General features: G+C 40.3%; 1 protein-coding gene across 1 annotated transcript in view; it reads left to right on the top strand.

Moving 5' to 3' along the window:
* Positions 1-19831, top strand: part of HECW1 (HECT, C2 and WW domain containing E3 ubiquitin protein ligase 1) — a 320745-nt gene that overhangs the window by 93153 nt on the left and 207761 nt on the right. Inside the window, exon 4 of the mRNA XM_032643996.1 lies at positions 10308-10402. Within this exon, the coding sequence (XP_032499887.1) occupies positions 10308-10402 (95 nt within the window). The remainder of the gene's footprint in view (positions 1-10307; positions 10403-19831) is intronic.

A 19831-nucleotide genomic window follows, 5' to 3' on the forward strand; every position in this document is an offset into this window, starting at 1 on the left:
CCATTCATTTGTGGCTCTCACCTCCATCCAGTTTTAAAAGGTGATATTCAAAATCCTCTCCCTGACTCTAAAGGGTTCATTTAAAAGTCATGCTGAGATTGCATCCCCCCTCCACCCCACACTCTCAAAAACCCTACTCTTCATACATCAGACTGATCCCCCAGCATATCCTCACACTTCTTGGCACCTAATCTGGAAGAGGTTGGTTAATACCTAACAAAAGTATGTACTTCCCAGAAACACCTCTGGAACACCCTCTAGCAAGTCAAGAGCTGACTCAAGACATATGTAATCAGCACAGGATATGGGGAAGGGTCTCGGTATGGCCCTCTGCCTTCATGCTAGGACCCATACTTTCTACCTCTGGAGCTCTTCAGTATGGTAGTCTGTCAGTCTACAGCCTTGTGGTTTGTGTCCTATCTCAGTTCCAGGCAACTCAGTCCTCCACCGTCTGACCAGCCATGACCCTCCCCTCCACTTGGACTGAAATGCAGGGACCCACCCCAGTAAGCCAGGATTTGGGACAAAAATATATGACAGAGAAGGCACTTGACTTTGCGGTCTGTATTTGGCCTTGGAGGATCTGCTGGGAACCCCTACCTCAACCTGAATGCCCCAGGGCAGCTCCGAGACAGCTCAGCCCACTCCATCCAGGAGGGAGGACTGCTAAGAGTGCCAGCAGCTGTGCAGTACTCCTGTTTGGGGGCTTCCCTGGTGGCGCAGTGGATGACAGTCCGCCTGCCGATGCAGGGGACGCCGGTTCGTGCCCCGGTCTGTGAGGATCCCACGTGCCGCGGAGCGGCTGGGCCCATGAGCCATGGCCACTGAGCCTGCACTTCCAGAGCCTGTTGCTCCGCAGCGGGAGAGGCCACAACAGTGAGAGGCCCGCGTACCGCAAAAACAAACAAACAAACAAAAAAATAGTCCTGTTTCATTTCACATGCACATTAATCCTCTATGCTTCACTGGGCAGGGATTTTAAATTTTATTAGTCCTTTCAACGAACCAACATTTGGTTTTCTTGATCTTCTCTATATATTTGTTTTCTGTTTAATTACTTTCTGCTCTTTTATTTTTTATTATTTCCTTCCTTCTGCTTTCCTTGGGTTTAATTTGTTGTCCTTTTTCTAACTTCTTGAGATGGATTCTTAGCTCATTGGTTTGGGGCTATTCTTCTTCTCTGTGTATGCATGTAAGGCCGTAAGTTTTCCCCTTAGTAGTTTGTTTGTTTGGTTTTGCTTTGTTTTGATAAAATCCTAAGTGAAGCACAAAACACACATAGAAAGGGGCATAAATTTAAATGCAGAGTTTAGGGATTTTCAGAAAGTGAGCACATCCATGTACACAGCACCCAAATCAAGAAGCAGAGCCTAATTCACATGTCAACCTGTTCTGTTTGCCTCCTTCCTTCTCTCTGGGATCATTTTCCTCCTAACAGAAAGAGCTCCTTTTTAGTATTTCTTTTAGTGCAAGATTACTGGTGATAAATCCTCTCCGTTTTTGTTTGTCTGAAAACATCACTATTTCACTTTCACTTTTGAGCAATGATTTCACGAGATACAGAGAATTCTAGGTTAGCTGTTCTTTTCTTCAGCACTTAGGAATGTCATTTCTCTGTCTTCTGAAAAATCAAGTTTAGTGTTTTTGTCTTTCCTTTAAAGATAATGTAGGTTTGGTTTTTTTGTTTGTTTGTTTTTTGCTCTGATGCTTTTAAGACTTTTCCCTTCGCCTTTGGATTTCAGGAGTTTAACTACGACATGCTTACAAGTGATTCTTGTTTTTATCCAGGCTTGAAAATAAGTTATTGTCTCCTCAAAAGTTGCCTTTGCCCCACTCATTCCACTGTGTCCCTTATTCTCTCCTCTGTCCTTTCCATCCTCTTTTCTCTCTCTTTCTTCAATCTGGATATTTTCAATCAACCTATGCTCCACTTTACTAACCCTCTTTCTGCTGTATCTGATCTGCGGCTAACCCCATGCATGGAGTTCTTAATTTCAACTCTTCGGTTTTTCAATAATTAAATCCCCATTTGATTCTTTTCTGTTGTTTCTAATTTTCTGGCAAAGTCTGCACTTCATTTTCTGCATGTATAAATCATAGTTTCATTGAGGTCTTTGTCTAATGACTTCAATATCAGGATCCTAGTTCCATTTTCTTTCTTGCTTTTGGTCATTTGCTTCTGTCTCTTATCATACTTGGTGATTTTCAGTTGCCGCAAACTGGGTGTGGAATATTGTAGATACTTTGGCGATGGCATCTTCCCTCAGAAGATTTTGCTCTTTCCTCAGTGAGGTTGTTGGGGTGCTGGTAGCCTCGACCCAATAAGAGGATGAGCTTGGTGGAGTGCAGTCCAGTCTTGGTAAGCCTCAGTCTCCCTTTAGCTCGCCCTCTTCCTAGAGATCCCTCTCCAGGTCTTTCATGGAGAGCCGAGGGTTTTCACCTGGGACCCTTCCGTGACTCTCCCTGCCAGGTCTCCTCAGTACCAAGAGACAGAAGATTTCGGCTCACTTTACAGATGTTTTCATGATGCAGGATTCAGTAAATGTCTGAGGGGAAACCAGCTGGGTACTTGAGGTCTCTGGTCCTTCACTCTGGCCCCAGAGGGCCACAGCAGCTCTGCTGGTTTCCCTGCCACCAGGACAAAGGGACTGCAGGTAATCAACTCGTCTCACCAGTACTCCGTCATCTAGAATTTGTGGTCCTTGTTGCTTCCATTATTCTGCAGTGCTTTAAATATTTTGTTTTTAAAAAAAGCTTATCTAGTTGGCAGCAGAAGCATTAATCTGCTACAATTACTCTGTCCTAGCAGGAAGAGGAAGGCTCTAATTACCTTTTAGCAAACACTCCACATGCGGTGATCCCAGAGAACAGAAACACTGTCTAGGGGGTGATAATAACCAGCACTGAAATAGGAAACAAAAAGCATTTATTGGATTGTTTTTGAGTTTGGATTTGGCCTTGTAACACCCGAAATAAGTAGTTCCCATAAAGTAAAATTCTAGCATCATTTCACATAGTGATTCATTTTCATCAATCTCCCACATTTGCTGTGGTACCATATTTGAAGCATTAACATAGGATTTATGCTGCTGTTCTAAATAGGAAATTAGTCAAATAATATACAGTTCTTGGTATTAAAAAGATGTACCAGTTAACACAATTGAAAAAAAAGTTACAATTAACCATTTTTCATTCAAATAATCGTAAGTTAGCTATTAGAGAAACATGACTTTATCACATGGCAATTTTTATGTTAGGAAAATGTGGAATACCTAAAGATGCAAATATCTTCTCTGCTCATTCAAAATTTATGACTTTATTTTCTTCACTTATTTTCCAGTTTTGTACAAAGTGAATATAATTAGTCCATAACACAGCTTTCTATATCATTTCTGGAAGTGCAAATCCAAGTAAGATTATATCTTCACCAAATTACAAAATTTTGACAAATCAATATGATATTCTCTAATATAATAAGGTGACTTTTTTCTGTTAGAGTCATATATTACTTTAATGAGAATTTTACTACAAAAGATATCATCTGAGAACCAAATAGAAACACCATGTCTTTCAGGGCTGTTTATAGGAGAGCAAAGGTTTTTTTGGTAAAACTTAATATGGCTTATACACTTATATAATGTTCTTCTTTTGAATGAGGTATTGGATTCAAGTTGCTGAGATCAAATGTAACAGAACAAACGTGTGTAAAAGGTGACTGCTTCATTTTGGATTTGTCTAAAACCAGGGCCCCCTGCATGAGGAGCTTTAAAACTCTACCTTAATGAGATCCAGCAGGCAATATCAACTTTAAATTAAAATACCTTTCCAATGTTATATCTTTACATATGTAGTAGAATCTGCAATGTTAGATGCCTTGTCAATGCACTGACAAGTGCATTCCATTTGTTAAGAAGCCCTTCACCCTTCCTTTTGTTTTGATCAAAAGTCACAGCCTTTCTCTAAGCTGCTTATTTCTTAAAACCCATTTAATTCATATTTTTAAATAAAAAACCAAGTACAAACGAACATACTGCCATGTAGGATAGACTGGGAGGACCTCAGGTTTTATACCATTAATGTTGATTATTTCTTTGAAAGAACTGCTCTTGCTGTTTCCTCTTACTGAAGCTAAATGTTCTTCAGACTCAAAATTTAATTTATGTCTTATTATTGCATTGCTTCTTGATCTTTTTGATCATTTGAAGATATTGTACTTTCCATTACTCCTTCTAGATTACTACTGAAACTGTTTCTTTCACAGTGATGAGAGCTTCTTGAGTTAAAATTGGGTTTCCTGGATTTTGAGGATGTGGTTTACATTTGTCTCACGTCTATTTTGCAAATGAAATATTCATAGACTTACGTTCATTGTTCTTGCTAAAGAATGTTACTTACATAGATAATTTGGTTCCTTTTACACAAATAAGTGATTCACAATGGAAGACATTTTGCTAATGCACTGATCCATATGTCTGTCTAGTTTATCAACTCTGATCACACCTTCTGTTCATGAGATTTGGGCATTTCTGCACTGCAGACATTGTAACATATGGATAATTAAAAACTTGCTATGAAGTTCAGATATTTGTGGTGCTCCAACCTGTGCAATGTCTGGATAGCAACAGGAGTAAGCACCTTATTCTTCACGAGTACTTTTACCAGTTGCAGAATTCTCTGTTGACAGTTATTTTCTTTCGGCACTTTGAAGCTGTCATTCCTTTCCCTTCCATTGTTTCTGTTTATGTTGAGAAGTCGTCTGCCAGTCTAACTGTTGCTCCTATGAAGGTAACCTAGCTCTTTTCTTCATTGGCTGATGAAGTGATCATTTTTCTTCTTTTTGGAACTTTTACAGTGATGTCTGGATGCTGTGTTCTTTCTGGATTCATAGGGCTTTTTGTATCTATAGCTTGATGTCTTTCATAACTTTTGGAGAATTTTTAACTTTAGCACCACTGTCTCTCTCTTCTCTTTTTGGATTACAATTTACAGGTATTTTAGACCACTCCCTAGTATCACATATGTTTATTATTTCTCTTCAATATTTTATATCCTTTTTCTCTGCATGCCTTATTCTGGATTTCTTTTTCTGACCTATGTTCCAGTTTCCTAAGTTTTCTCCTGTATTTTGTGAAATCTGCTTTAAACCCACCCATGGAGTACACTATTTCAAAATTGTAGTTTTACAGATCCAGAATTTTCTGTTTCATTCTTTTTTAGAGTCTTCATTATTTGCTGATATTTTCAATCTTATATTTTATTTCTTTGAATGCTTTAAGTATATGATCATTAAAGCTTGTGTCTGATAACTCCGATATCTGAAAACCCTGTACGTCTATTTATAGTGCCTGGTTTTTCTACTGGTATTTTTACCAGTAGAAAAATACTCTGCATGTGCCTGATCGACTTTAGTTGAAAACTGGACACTGTAAATGAAAACTTGTGGAGATAATTTGAGGCTTAGAATGGTTCTTTCCCTGCTGAGAGGATTTGCATTTCCTCCTGGGCTATACCTAGCAATCCAGAACAACCTCAATTGAATTTCAAGACTTAAAATGATTTGAAGGGCCAGGGCTGGTGTATTTCTCCGGTATCTGTTCTGCTGTTCAGGGCTCCAACTTGAATCATGAAGGACTTAGCAGAGTCCTCCTCTTTGGCAGGCTCTAAATTCTTTAAGTTTTATCCCCTTAGCCCTGCAAGTCTGTCAAAAGTTCTTTTCACCTTCCCAGCCTCTCAGTGCACTTTTCTGGAATCAACACAGCCCCCCCCCCCCACCAAGGGAAACAGCAGAAGTTTTCTTCTTCTGGATCTTGTCCTCAATATTTTCCATTGTCTTGCTAGGTCTCTGATGTCCTCAGGCTAGGATTTCCAGTTTTAGGAGGAAACGATTACTGGATTCCTAATAAAATTTGAATTTGAGATAAACAGTGAATAATTTTTTTAGTTTTTTGTCCATTGTAATAATTGACACAGACTTATACTGAAAACGTATTCCCTGTTTATCTGAAACTCAAATTTCAGGATCCTCAAAGTCTTCAGGATTGCTGATTTATTTCCATATTTTTCCAGCTTGTCTAGATGTTCTCTGAATTACCTAGTACATCATCACTCGAAGTGGAAGTTCACTTTTGCTAGCTGGTCAACAATCTAGCATTATTAAAAAAAATTTTTTTAGAGACAAATTACCAAATGAAAAGTTAATATGTTTGCTTAAATCCTAGCTGCCATGAACTACATGTGTGACTTTGTATAAGTGGCCTTACATTTTGGCCTCATTTTCCTTAGATGTAAAATAGGAATGATAGATGACATTTATGGAGGCCTTGTTATATGCCAAGTGTTGTGCTAAGCACTTTTTTAAAAGGTTAATAATAATTACCTGTACTTCACAGGGATTTTGTGAGGGCCAAATTAGAGAATCGTATGAATGGTCTGGTGCATACTAAGAACTAATTAACTGTTAAGGCCAGTTTGTTATAATTTTTAAACTAAGTCGAATACTATACTTACACCAGGGCTACTGCCATCATTACATACTGATGTCTCAAGTGCTACAACAGGCCTACTAATCCCTAAAAAATGGAGAGGAAGAAAAACAATACTTTTCTTGTTTCTTTAAGTGATACTATAAGTAAAGTGAAACAGTCTATACTTTTTGAATACATGCCCACCCAATGAAAATTATAGTTGTAAACACACAAGTGTGCAGAGGTAGAAACTTCAGTATCATTCCACTTTGTGAATGAGCTGATCACTCGTGCCCAAATCTGAAAACAAATCATGTGCCAGGCAAAAGTAACCAAAATGTGATAAGGAGATCTATTTCAGGTCCACCATTAATCCACGAGATTTTAAGATGTCAACCTCTTCCTCTGGAAGGGCAAGGACTACACCCATTGGTGAGTGGAGCATGGGCTGGATTTCAACCCCCTACTCACCCCTTGGTTGGACAACTTTATGTAGGATGTGCCTGAACAACTATTCAAGACAGTTCTGTTGATGGTAAATGAATATACAATGAAGAAGGGCAACTCTTATGTGTTGACTACTTCATGCATACTAGGCTTCACACATTATTCCATTTGCTGTGTACAACAGCCATACATGAAACAATACATACAAAGCTGGCAATGGTATCACCATTCTACATTAAATCTGAGGCTCAGAGAGTCTGTATAACTTACTCTGTTAATGATGGGCAAGTCAAGAATTGGACTGGCATCTATTTGTTCCCACATTCCTACTCTTTCCTTAGATCACCGTGCCTTCCTAAACTTCTGTTACTACATACATAATGACTCAAATAAACAATAAAAACTATTATAACAGAGATGCCTTGTGTTCAGACTTTGAGGGGATTTTTGAATTATTATTATTTTAACTAGAAAAGCAGAGGAAGATAGAACTACCTACCACAGGTCTCCTTAGATGAAGTATCTGAAATAATAACCAACAACCCTCTAATATTTCTTGGCCTTTGAACCTTGATACTTTTCTCAGAGGCAGCAGTAATAGCGAAAATGTAGCAATGTCTTTATCTATACTTGAATCTATTCCGAAAGTCATGTAATATTAGGCCATAGAAAATTCTCTGTGAAGAATTAGGACCCACCAGGACACTGTACCTGCTCCTGGGTTAACAGTAAGGCAGTGGAGTCAATCAAATGAAACCAATAGTTCATCAGTCATTTTTTAACAGGCATTTATAGAGAATCCCTACTCTACATGACACTGGAAATATAAAGATAAATAATACTTAGTCTCCTTCTTCTGCAAAAACTCAGTGTGGGGCTAATCAAACAGACCAGCTGAATGTAACTGTCACCAAAGTAGCATGGAGTTTTGCGAGATGAAGTAATCTTAATCCATACAACAAATCATTTGTATATTATATTTTTGCATGTGTTTTAACATTTGTGGGTGACTTCCCTTCAGAGCCCATCCCTAAATAAGAAATTTTAAATAATTTAATATCTCTTTCAAGTCTAAATAGGAAATCATTTCAAATTACAGGAGATATTTAGATTAAATAAAAGGAAGATCCATTAATAATCAAGTTGCTAAATACTGGAACAGACTCTTAAAAAGCTTAAGAAAAAAATACAACCTATGTCAGTGATTTTTCAGAAAAAGATTACAATACTTTGAAGGTTTCCATGCATTCTTGGCTCTAAACATGAATTGACCTGCTCACCTAGCAAAAGGATTCAATACAAGACTGTATATAATTTCCCTGACCTTTTTTACTCCAAGGCACTGGAATAATTTTCTTTGACAGGAAAGCTAGTACTGCCTTTCCAGGATACCTGTTATACATAATTTCCTTCTGTGCAACTAAACTTGAGGTGAGGTCATTCGGCCCCTCCATGCCGATCTCGCTGGCACCTACAGGCAGAGTAACTCGTATTCTGAACTGCACTGACTCGGTGTGGTTACCTGGCCATATGGCTCGCTGCTCATGGTCCCTCCATGACCCCTAACCTACAAGATACCTGCCTCTCAGGCTGAGAGACCTAAATCTAGGTCTGTAGACCTAGTGTGGGGTGCCTTGGAGAATATGGAACTAAGTTATAAGATTGTCCACCAAGAGCTTAAAAGGCAATCACAGATATGCAAAATCACTGCAGGGAAAGAATGAAGGGAGGAAACAAAAAGTATTGATATATGTAAAGTAAGAATATGTCCACCAAAAGGTAAACACCCAGGCATCATCCAGGCAGTGGGAAGTCTTAACAACTACAATTCAATAGATTAAAAAAAACAACAAAAAAAACTAAATACAAATGTCTAATTAAAATTTGATAAACAATGTTTAATCTCACTAGTAAATAAATGATATAAAAATGCGATGCTATCTTAAGAGTATATTTAATTGATAATGTTCAGTGTTAGCAAAGATTCAAGAGATGATCAGAGTTACATTTTTTGGTGGAAGTATACAGCACTTTTTGGAAAGCAGTTTGGCCACAGGAAGGAAGAATCCTTAAAATACTCCTATCTTCTAAGGAAGAATATTGCTATTCTCGTATCATTTATATGATATGTAGAAAGAAACCTTTCCACATTAGCTAGGTTTAGGTTCAACTACATATAATAGAAAATCCAAAATAACAACAGCAAACAACATAACTGTGATCTACGAGGGAGGCTACAAAACGTAGTTCTTTATCTGGGCATTACCACCCAAAATAAAACTGAGATTCAGTCATTAAGGAGGAAAGGGAGAATGAGTTTTGATAGAGAAGTAGCAATTTTTGCTCCATTATCCTAGAGAGCAAACTTGAACTTAAAAATAATTTTCAAAAAGACATTAATTTTAAGGGAAAATCCCAAATTTCCAAGATCAGGGAAGTATTTCCAAGTTACAAATTGATTCAATGATTCCATAGAACAAGCAATGTTATCTACAAAGTTTGGAATTAGTAGTTAAAAATGCTTATTTAATAATGTTAATTTCAAAAAAAAAAGATTAAAATTCATTATGAAAGTTCATACACTCAAGTATGCAAAAAAAAACCCATAGAAGATTTTTTATACTTTTCTGCATTGTCCGTATTTTCCATAATGAACATTAAAATGCTTGCTAAGAAAATTGTAGACATTAGTTATAAAAACATTATAATTGGAGACAAATTCCCACATTTGAGAACCAGGACCTCTAACTGGAGATTCCTCATGTTGTTCCAAACAAAATTAACGTAAGGGACTAAGACAAAGCCTGGTAAATTTTTCAAATTTAAAGAAGAACATACTATAAACAGTAAATTGGGAAAAGCAGGTCACCTTCCAATGAACCAAACTCAGGTTGGCCACAGATTCTTTTCTGTACAAAATGCCAAAAAGTTATAGAGTTTCAGCATTATTGTCTAGTCATCGTCATCAGAAAATATGCCTCTCATCCATGTATTTCCATAACTTCTCAGAGTCTTCCTTCAGATCACCAAGATGCTAATCACAGTGAATTCAATCACAGAAAATTACAGAAGAAACAGATTGGTACCACCTGAAATCTTAGAACTGAGAGTTTAAAAGCAGTAACTTCTGATGGGATAGGATGGATGCTGAGAAGTCTAAATGATGGATTTAACTTGGGTACAAAATACTAAAACCAAAACAATTTTGGATGATGGATTTTTAAGAAAGAAGTTGGACCTGTTTGTGAAGCCACAAGTGAAGCAGGGTTACCAGGTGTGGCTGCCTGACTCATGGGAGGAATTGGGTAGAAGTTCCTGGGGGAGTCCTCTCTGGCCATGGCTTCTCTTCCTGGATTATACCCTACTTCTCAGTACCATTTTATTTTTGTCTTTCAGCTGAAACTAAGATCTGCTTCAAATACTACCATGGAGTGAGTGGAGCCTTGCGAGCCACCACCCCCAGTGTCACCGTCAAAAACTCAGCAGCTCCTGTAAGTCCTGTGTCCTCCTCTTTGGTCAGAACTAACTCTGGTGCTTCTTTACTTTCCTGCTCTGTTCATATGTTTTAGTGTGTGTGTGTGTTGGGCGTAGGGGTATACACACACATATGGAGATATGTTGATAGATTATAAATAGGTAGACAGACAGACAGATAGAAACGCATCTCAAAATCCTGAAGAGGAATGAGATCCGAAGTAAACTTATTAGAAGGTACACATACCACTTGTTGTTAGAGAAATGTCAGGCTTCAATAGATAGCCAGATGTTTCTAATAGACTCATGCATAATAGCAGTGAATGGTAAGTCTCTCTTTGGAACACATTTTTTTTTTAATTCCTTGGTGTTAAATATTTGAATTTCTGTATATTTCAAATTTTTTAGGCTTTTAAGTAAATTTCTGGAATAGAATTTATGATTTTAGACTGATTTTAGTCATAGAATTATAAAATGACAGGCCTAGAAAAGACTAGAATTTCTGATCCTTTTTTTTCTTTATATAAATGAGGAAAGTGTGCCCAAGGGACTCAAGTAATGTACCTAGGGTCACACAGTTAGCTAGCTGTAGATCAGGCATTTAAATCACACCTTCTGTTCCCTACTTTGTGGCTCTGCTTAGTTCTATGGTGATAAATGCCATCTTTTCCTCAATTACAGTCTAGTTTTTACCTCTGTTGTGCTTCTTACCTTAGTTCTCAATACATCAGATGAGGCTAGCTGAAATCTCCTTACAAATGGCATTCCTTTTCCTTTCATGTAACTTAAAAATGACTGACTTGGGGAGGCTGAACAAAAACCACTGAAGACTTTGTCACACTGGTGTAAGTAAAAAAGATTTGGGTCTTTCTCCTATGTAAAAAAGAGAGAGAGAGAGAAAAGGAAGAAAGAGAGAAATTCAAATGAAATGTGAATGATTCAGAAAGAATTTCGGCTCTAAAAGATACTATTTGCTGTTTCACAAGTCATTTCTTCCATGTGCTGAAGAGGATTGCATTGAGTCCTTGGTGGGAGCAGTAAGACAAACAGGCTTGAGGACCAGGAACCCATCTGCTTCCATTCTGGCAGATGGAGCAGAATTGGACACCGGGCTGGGGCAGAAGGAGGGTGGGAGTGGACAGGGCTTCCCGTGAGGGGACACACAGTGGGAGGGGCAGGGAGAAGCGAGGGAGGTACCAACCACACTTTTCCCTGGCCCCACCATTTCTCCCTACGCTCTCCCTGCAAACTGGAACGTGATGTCTGTCATTTTACTGAGTGGGTCAGGACTCTGAGTGTGAGAATCTGAGGAAGTATCCGCAGAGTGCTGGACCCCCGTTTCCAGACCCATTTGTAAGGCCCATCTTCCAAAGAGCGTACACAGAAAAGCTGAAGCATGTTGCCAGCTGTTCAGGCAGGAGCGAGGGCTAAATGGAGGCAGTGAAGCTGGGTCTGAATTGAACCAGAGGCAAGGTGGATTGAGGTGGACAAAGCAGGAATGCACTGAACACACAAGAGAGAAGGAAGAGGCTGGAAGTGGAGTCTAGGTGGTTCAGACGCAGGCTTGGCCAGCTTTCCCCTGGCAGGCTTGGCCGGGGCAGAGGGTCATCTTCCCACTGCCTCACCGGTGACAAGTCCTGTGGCAGAAGAGAGCATGCATTTTCCTGCAAGAAAGTATTTTAATGTGCATTTGGGTTCTGTAATAGTTAAACTCTTGGTGGCCCTTATTGTTCTGTACCATGGTGTACTTTTCAAAGGCATTTTACTTGCATTATTCTAGTTGACTCACAGCACAGCTGTGAGACAGGCGGGAAGCATTTTTTGGTTAAGTGACCATTGCCTATATGCTAGTGGAGCTTAATTAAATCTAGCCTTTGCTTTCTGCAACTCAGTTCAGTGACTGATATAATCTAGCAGAATTCCAGGTTGAATAAGCCTTTGCAGTTTGGTCTGGGACTTAAGCTCACTGTTTCTAAGAGGAAATTGCTGTTCAAGTTTTCCAAAATCAACTTGTCAATAAACTTTGAGTATCCATGTTTAAATTGAGGATGTCTGGTACTGCACTAATCTCTTATGAAGAGTTGTTTCTCTATGGCCACTATATCATGTCCCAAAAGTCATCGTGTTAGTTTGTGGCACTATGCTAAAACCGTAATTCTTTGAAAAGGAAGGAAAAGATTCCAATTTTCCTTTAGTATAATGAGCACTTCAATGCTTTGAGCAGAACAGGGTCTCAATATGTGTGTTTCTTTTCTCATTTCCCTTTATCTTTTGCCTTTGTTCTACTGACATCTGTTGAGGTCCCTGTGATAAAAAGAGGTTGTCATTTATCTTTCAGAGACTCTCATTTATTTATTAGTCTTAATTGTATATCAGAAACTGTGATGAGGAAGGGTCATAGAGATCCATGTCATATAAGCTGCGTCATAGAGAACGCATAGTTATTCTGTTATAAATGATAATACTGTCTGAAATGTCCAGTACTGGAGTATGAAAACCCACTGTGCTGTGTGCAGAGAAATCAGTGAGTTGGTGCCTGCAACCACTGGGAAGGCTTTCAGAGGAGGCGGTGTGCAGGCTGAGTCAGCCAGCAGGAATAAAAAGCACGTTGCCAGGTTTGGAAGGGAAGTAAGGCCCAGCCTGGACAGCATGTGCGAGATCACAGGGGTATGAAATGTCACAGGCCTGGTGGGGAACAGACCTAATTGTGTCAGGTCTAAAGAACATGTAACTCACTTCATTTTCTCCATATATCACCCTGCATTTTGTTTTTCATGGATTTTTGTATCTTACTGGGAGCACTTAGCATATGCTTTATATTTTTCTTCTATTTTCTGTAGAAAATCATTTTCAAAAGTAAGCTCTTCCTCTCAATATTTTTGTCCAGGCTCTCTTCCCTTTGTGCTTCACAGTCTCTGAATAAGCCTCTGATAGTTTTCTCCCCTCTCCATTTATACATCAAGGGACAGAAATCTATGCATAAATAGTCCTCAGCTCAGTGCACTCTCCACTGTGAGCCTTCAAGCTTCTCCCTCCAGGTCTGTGTCTCGACAGGAGGTTTATACATCCGCCCTTCCCTCTGTGGGACCATCACACATCCTCTGATAGGTGGGCATCTTCTGGATGGGATGAGGGCGCTCCCTCTGCCTGCTGGGTTCTCCCATAGTGCAGAGACTCAGACGCATCCGTAGCTGTTCTCAGTATAAGTTCAAAGTCCTGAGCCTCGTTTCCAAGACTTGCTCTGAGGAGCAGTCACTTGGCACTGCAGTGGCCACCACGTTTCCCTTGCCCCCAGCAGTGCTGAGACCTGGGGACTAGACCTCTGGACACAGAAAATAGGTGGCTGTTGGAGCGATGACACCTGCAAGCCCAGGGGGCGGGGCCCAAGGAGCGGGGGAGAGACCACTAGAGTGAGGGGGCAGGCAGAGGATGGAATGTTCCTGCCTTCTTTGGGGCCAAGTGTTGAGGGTCCCCCAGATTGAGAGGCCAGACCATGTGTAGCCCAAGAATGTATTTCTTACTCTGTCTTCACCAATGTTAAAAATTGTGGAAATCCCTTCAGGATTTCATTATGCTGGATGTTTCTTGTCCTTACTTCACATTGCTATAGTCTATCTATTTACATAGTCTGTACTTCTAGAAATTGGAAGTGAACGTTTCAAGTTTTTCTTCTTCTTCCACCGTTTTCATCTAGTGTCTCTGAAACCAAGCTTTTGATAATAATTGAACAGCATAAAGTTCAAAGTAAAGTTCTCTGCCAAAACTTGAAATATCTTTGTGAGTTCATGTTCACAGATTCACTTGCTTTGTCAGACCCCTAAGCAAAGGTAGAGTTGATATTCTCAAAAAAAAAAGCAACTCAATAGGACATTTCCTTGGGAATGTAGGTTAAATCCATACTCTAAGGTAGGATCAGGTCAGGATTTTCCTCCACAGATAGTCTGGGTCTCCTGCGACAGACAAATAGGTGATTAATAACCCCCAAACTCTAAGTCATTAAGGTTGGCAATAGTAATATTTGTCTTGAGAGTTTTAAAAGCAGATCTTTCAAAACGTATTTTAAATCATAATAAAGCAGCTGTGGAACAGCTAACTTAAAGTTATGAAACCAGCTGGAAAGCACTCCAACAAAATTAGTTGCAAAATTAATTCACAGGTGACTGATGTGACCAGCCATCTCGAATTGTTAGAACATAAGCCAGTGAATTTGGAAGGCACCTGGGTTTTGTAATAAATGATCTTGTGCCCTTGTATTTGGCAGAGATTAAGTGGCAAGACCTGTTGCCAATGGAAGGTGCTCTTGATGAGCATCAATCACAATGTATCATCCATTGGGGATGAAGGTCTCCCAATTTACCGAAGGGTCCCCTTCATCCTGTGTGTCCACAGAGAGTCTCAGCTTCACCCCAAAATGTGTCAAGAGGGAGAATCAAAAAAATTAGTGAAGGAGCAGAGAGTTTATTTTCTCTTTTTATCAGGGACTCGCTGTACTACTCTAGGGAAGGGGGCCCCAGCATTGAGATCCTCCAGAGACTGGCCAGTGATCTTCACAGCCCCCCAGTCAGAGACAGCCTTAAACAAACTTCTGGACAGAAGCATTTCCTAACAGTTATTTTTTCACCATTTCAGTTTTTAATGAGTTATGCTATGTAAAGAATCGCCTCTACACGAGGAAAGAGGAACTTGAGGAGAGTTTAGATCCATTTTCCTTAAATCATCAGACAACAGTGCCTTGTAAGGATTTAGTCAGAATCGAGCCTTTCGTGATCTCACCAGATTCATGCCCTACAATCATATCGTGTTCTTAAATCTGCCCTCATTTCCAGTCCTGATCTGGAAACCTGGTCCCGTGACATTTTGGGAAGATGACATGATATTTATTTTATGACTTGGATTTTGTAATGGCCGTAGGAGCCTTTTATGAACTTATTCTGTTTTGCCTATTGCCTCACCAACACATTCATGATTTATTTTTTGCAGCATGTCAAACCAGGCACTAAAAAGGAACTTCATCGGCGATCCTATGATAAGACAAAAGTCTAGGACTTAGTCCCTAATATTCTGAAAATTGGTTTCTGAATGAAATAATCCGTTACACTAAGACTGCAAGAAGTCTGAAGTGATTGCACAGTATAATATTCTAATTTTTCATTTCTTTCTTTCGTGTATATTTCTGTTAGACTTTCCTTAGGGGAGAATTTAAGGGACTATTTCGATTTGTAGAAGCTATCAATCATATGCTACAGATAAAACATGATCAGTGTAGGGCTTCCCTGGTGGCGCAGTGGTTAAGAATCTGCCTGCCAATGCAGGGGACATGGGTTCGAGCCCTGGTCCGGGAAGATCCCACATGCCGCGGGGCAGCTAAGCCCGTGAGCCACAACTACTGAGCCCACACACCACAACTACTGAAGCCCACGTGCCTAGAGCCTGTGCTCCGCAACAAGAGAAGCCACCACAATGAGAAGCCCGCGTGCAGCAACAAAGACCCAATGCAGCCAAAAATAAATAAATAAATTTATAAAAAAAAAAAAAAAAAACGTGATCAGTGTAAAGTCAAGTGCTTAAGCTAGAATTGCACACATGATTTATTTACATGCAAGGGATCAGTGTTGCCCAGACATTTACTGGTGAGCCTTAGAATGGGTTTGTGAGGCAGTATTTGACAAGATCTCCGGGCTATTGTAGCTTTAAATTCTGTCTCCATTCCACAAAGCCATGGGTGGAATGGGAATGGAGTTTCTAAGGGGGATAGAGAGGTTGACAGATATTGACAGAACATATAATTTCTTCTAGCTGAGAATCCACAGCCCCATTTCATCTCACTCCTAATTTAGCAAAGCGATTTATGGTGCTCAGAGTCTCCTGCCTCTGATCCTCTTTCCCCAGGACCCACTCCCACCTCCTCAGCGCCTACCCCCCTGCCAGTACATGCAGTCCTCTGATCCCCCAACTTTGGAGGTCTGCTTAGCACATAGGTATTTCGTGCATCTTTGTGTAGCCTGTGGCTTCAATAATTTTTTTTAGTAAATATGTGTGAGTGAGCTCCTCTATGCTAATTACTAGGTATAGAAAACTGAACAAGATAAATCCCCATCCCCATGAAGCCACCTGCCTGGGATGGAACAAGTGAGTAGTGGGGAGACAGATGAGAAAAGAGGCAATGACAAAGGACTCTTCCATGTGCCGTGTTAGTGGACCTATAGGACACTTTGGGAAGAGCAAGGATGGGCAGGCCCAGAACATGATGGAGGGCTTTCTGGATGGAATAAACCCAAAATCATCTGCACACCATAGCCGTGATTCCTGATCAAGCCCTTTATTTTGTCTATGCCAGTTTAACCCAGAGTGTGGGGATCTGCTATTCACATGTGTAGCTTCAGCAAAAGTCCCTTGAGGTTTTGATTAAACTAAAGCAGGGTGATATTTAGATACTTGTATTTTGGTTAACACATCAGGTGGACTCACTCTTCCAAAAGAGAAAGAAGGGGAAGGGAAGTCACTGCCACAACAGGCATCCTCTCTTGGAGGATTTACCCAGGCCCTGCCCACAGTCACTCCTCCCTAAGAGGCACCCCAGAAGTTCAGATCCCATCCTGGCCCAAGATTAAGAAATTTATTCAGTTTTAGGGGAAGAGGTTCAAAGTTCGCTCTAACGTGGTATTTTGGGGTCTTGAGTCTGGAGTTGTTGTTTTTTTTCTGATAAAGTTTCCCCAGCAGCTTAAACAACAGATGTTTATTTCTCACAGTTTTGAAGGCTGAAATCCAAGATCAAGGTGTCTGTAGGGGTGGTCTCTTCTGAGGCCTCTCTCCTTGGCTTGCAGACCACTGCCTTCTCACTGTATCCAGAAATGTCCTTTTCTCTGTGTGTCTGCATCCCTGGTGCCTCTTCCTCTTCTCGTAAGGACACCAGTCCTATTGGATTAGGGCCCAACCCTAAAGACCTCATTTAACCTTAACTACCTCTCTAAAGGCCCAATCTCCAAATACATTGGGAGTTAGGGCTTAAATATGTGAATTTGGCCAGGGGACACAATTCAGTCCGTAACAGAGACCCACTGTCTCCTTGGGTTGACTTGACAAAGTCTATCCCAGCCGTCTGCTGCAGTCTCTGTGCTCCAGGAATAATCATTCATCTATCTATATTTTACCTGTTATTAGACAGACAGACAGACACACACACACACACACACACACACACAGGATTTGATTCTAATTTTCTGGGACTCTTAATGAAACAACACTGGAGAAGACCCCTGATCTAAAAGAGCCAGTCCTGTCTCCCTGGTCATATAAATATAAATATACACATATTTATATATACACATATATGTTTATATACAATTATATATATATTATTTTATTTTATTTTTATTTACATGAACTTCATCATTTCTACACAATCCAACAAAACAAACATATACTCATCCGTTACAATACTTAACCATGAAACACTAGAGATTTTTTAAACTAAAATGAGGACCAAAATAAGTAGATAGGATGTCACCATTTTTAACACTTAAAAAATACGCAAATAATGTATCCTCTTTGGAAATATTTATAAACAAAGAGAAAAAAATCACTCATAATCCTACCACTCAAAAAGCCTCAGGAACTTGCAGAAAGGAAGGACTTTTGATTGACTCTGGCCTTGGAGACAGCATTTGGAATAAGGTTAACAAGTGTCACAGTGAGAGGGTGGCCAGCCAGTACCTGGCTCCGTGGACCCTCCGGGCCACTGGCACAGTGGCTTTTACACAGAAAGTGTCCGATAAATGGCCATCAGGTTGACAAAAGTCTGGCTGAAAACACTCTGGTTTAAACCCGAAATGGCCTTTCTATAAAAACACTTTTTATTAACATTTCACTGAAAGATAAGAAATCTCAAATTATAAAGATTCCAGATTTGCATCTTTCAGCTCAAGTGTTCAACTCAGCAGTCATACTCCAGGAAAAACATTCCTTCAGGGAAAGAGTCTGAGAGAAGGTAAGTTCTTCCTTCCCAAGGACCTCACAGAGCTGACATGGTAAATTAAATCCGACCTGTGAGCAGAGTGAATGAAGGCAGGGTATCAAGCATCCAGTAGGTCAGAGATACCTGGGATTGGCAGGTAGGGCCCAGGTCCTCCCCACCTCAAGCAGGAAAGTGACCCACTGCCCACACAGGTTGGGATGCCAGCTGGAGAGAAGGGCAGGCCAGGTGGTCTCCTCCCCACACCCAGGGGGCCACCCTCCATTACACCCACCACATTTCAGACCTAATTAAGAGTTCCACAGCTATCCTGTACAGCGAACTGACATCAGTACTTTTGTCTTTCTTGGTCTATGAGGAGAGCAAAGTTCAGGTTGACTAGTGAGCGGATTAACTCTGCTCTCCTCATTTCTTTGGTTCAAAACACATGACCTACAAGACTGGCCTGAGGAGCAGAGCCGTCAAATGTGCTTACTCAAGGGTTTGTCGCTCTCCCTGCCCCTCACAATAATTAATCTTGTGTCTGGTAGATCATTAGGTCCTACCCCTTTCAACCACCTGAACTGGGCCCCGGATTTAAGGTACTTTGGCTGCCTGGGGAGTCAGGGCCCACACTTTTAGATCAGGGGTCTTCGCCAGGGCTGTTTCATTAAGGAGTCCCCAAAACTCAGGAGCAAACCCGTGCATTCTGATGCACAGAGATAATTTTTTTCTCCTTTGGAGTTTTCCTGTGTTGCTCTTAACAGAGGTAGCAGAAGCCCTTAAATGAGTGAAGTCCTCAGGCATATGCGAGGGTGTAAAGGCCCCTGTCTGTGTTCAGCCAAGGGGAAGTCGGAATTATCAGGCAGCCCTAGGATCCAAGGCAGAGTCTGACCCTCGGGATCTTCTTATACCTCCCCCCGGGGCTGTGGACCATTTCCCTGCCCACGTTCTTGACTGCAATTAACTTTTACGAAAAATGGCAGCTCTGTCAGAACCCAAAGAGGACTGCATTTCACAGGAGGTTAGTAGAACCTTAGCGTTAATGCTTCAGTTTATGGGTACAGCTATTTGTGCACCCAACTAGATTCATTTCCACAGTCACTAACAGGTTGTTTTAGAGAGTTCCCTGAGTTTAACTGGAGCCTTTCTAATTTTATCAGCCTATTTGCGTGTTACACTTTCAGACTAAAAAAAAAAATCTTGCTTGCTTAAAATTGGCAACATTAACCTAAGATTTTTTTTCTTAATCTAGCTACTTGAAGTCATTATTCTTTTTCTTTCCAGACCCTTTCTAGCAATTTCTAAGTCTCTTTAGTTGCCTTTTTTTTAACGACTTAGCCAATCTGAGGTGATTTTGCTTTCCTGGGTGCACAGTGACTACTGATGAGGAAAGGGGGAGACTTGTCAAGGAGGAGGTTTATTCAAGCAGGAAAATCTAACTTTTCAAAGAGTTATTTATAACCTGAAACAACCCCGTGGTTTATGGGTGGAG

Source organism: Phocoena sinus, chromosome 9, assembly GCF_008692025.1.
Source record: "Phocoena sinus isolate mPhoSin1 chromosome 9, mPhoSin1.pri, whole genome shotgun sequence".
Classification (NCBI taxonomy): Eukaryota; Metazoa; Chordata; class Mammalia; order Artiodactyla; family Phocoenidae; genus Phocoena; species Phocoena sinus.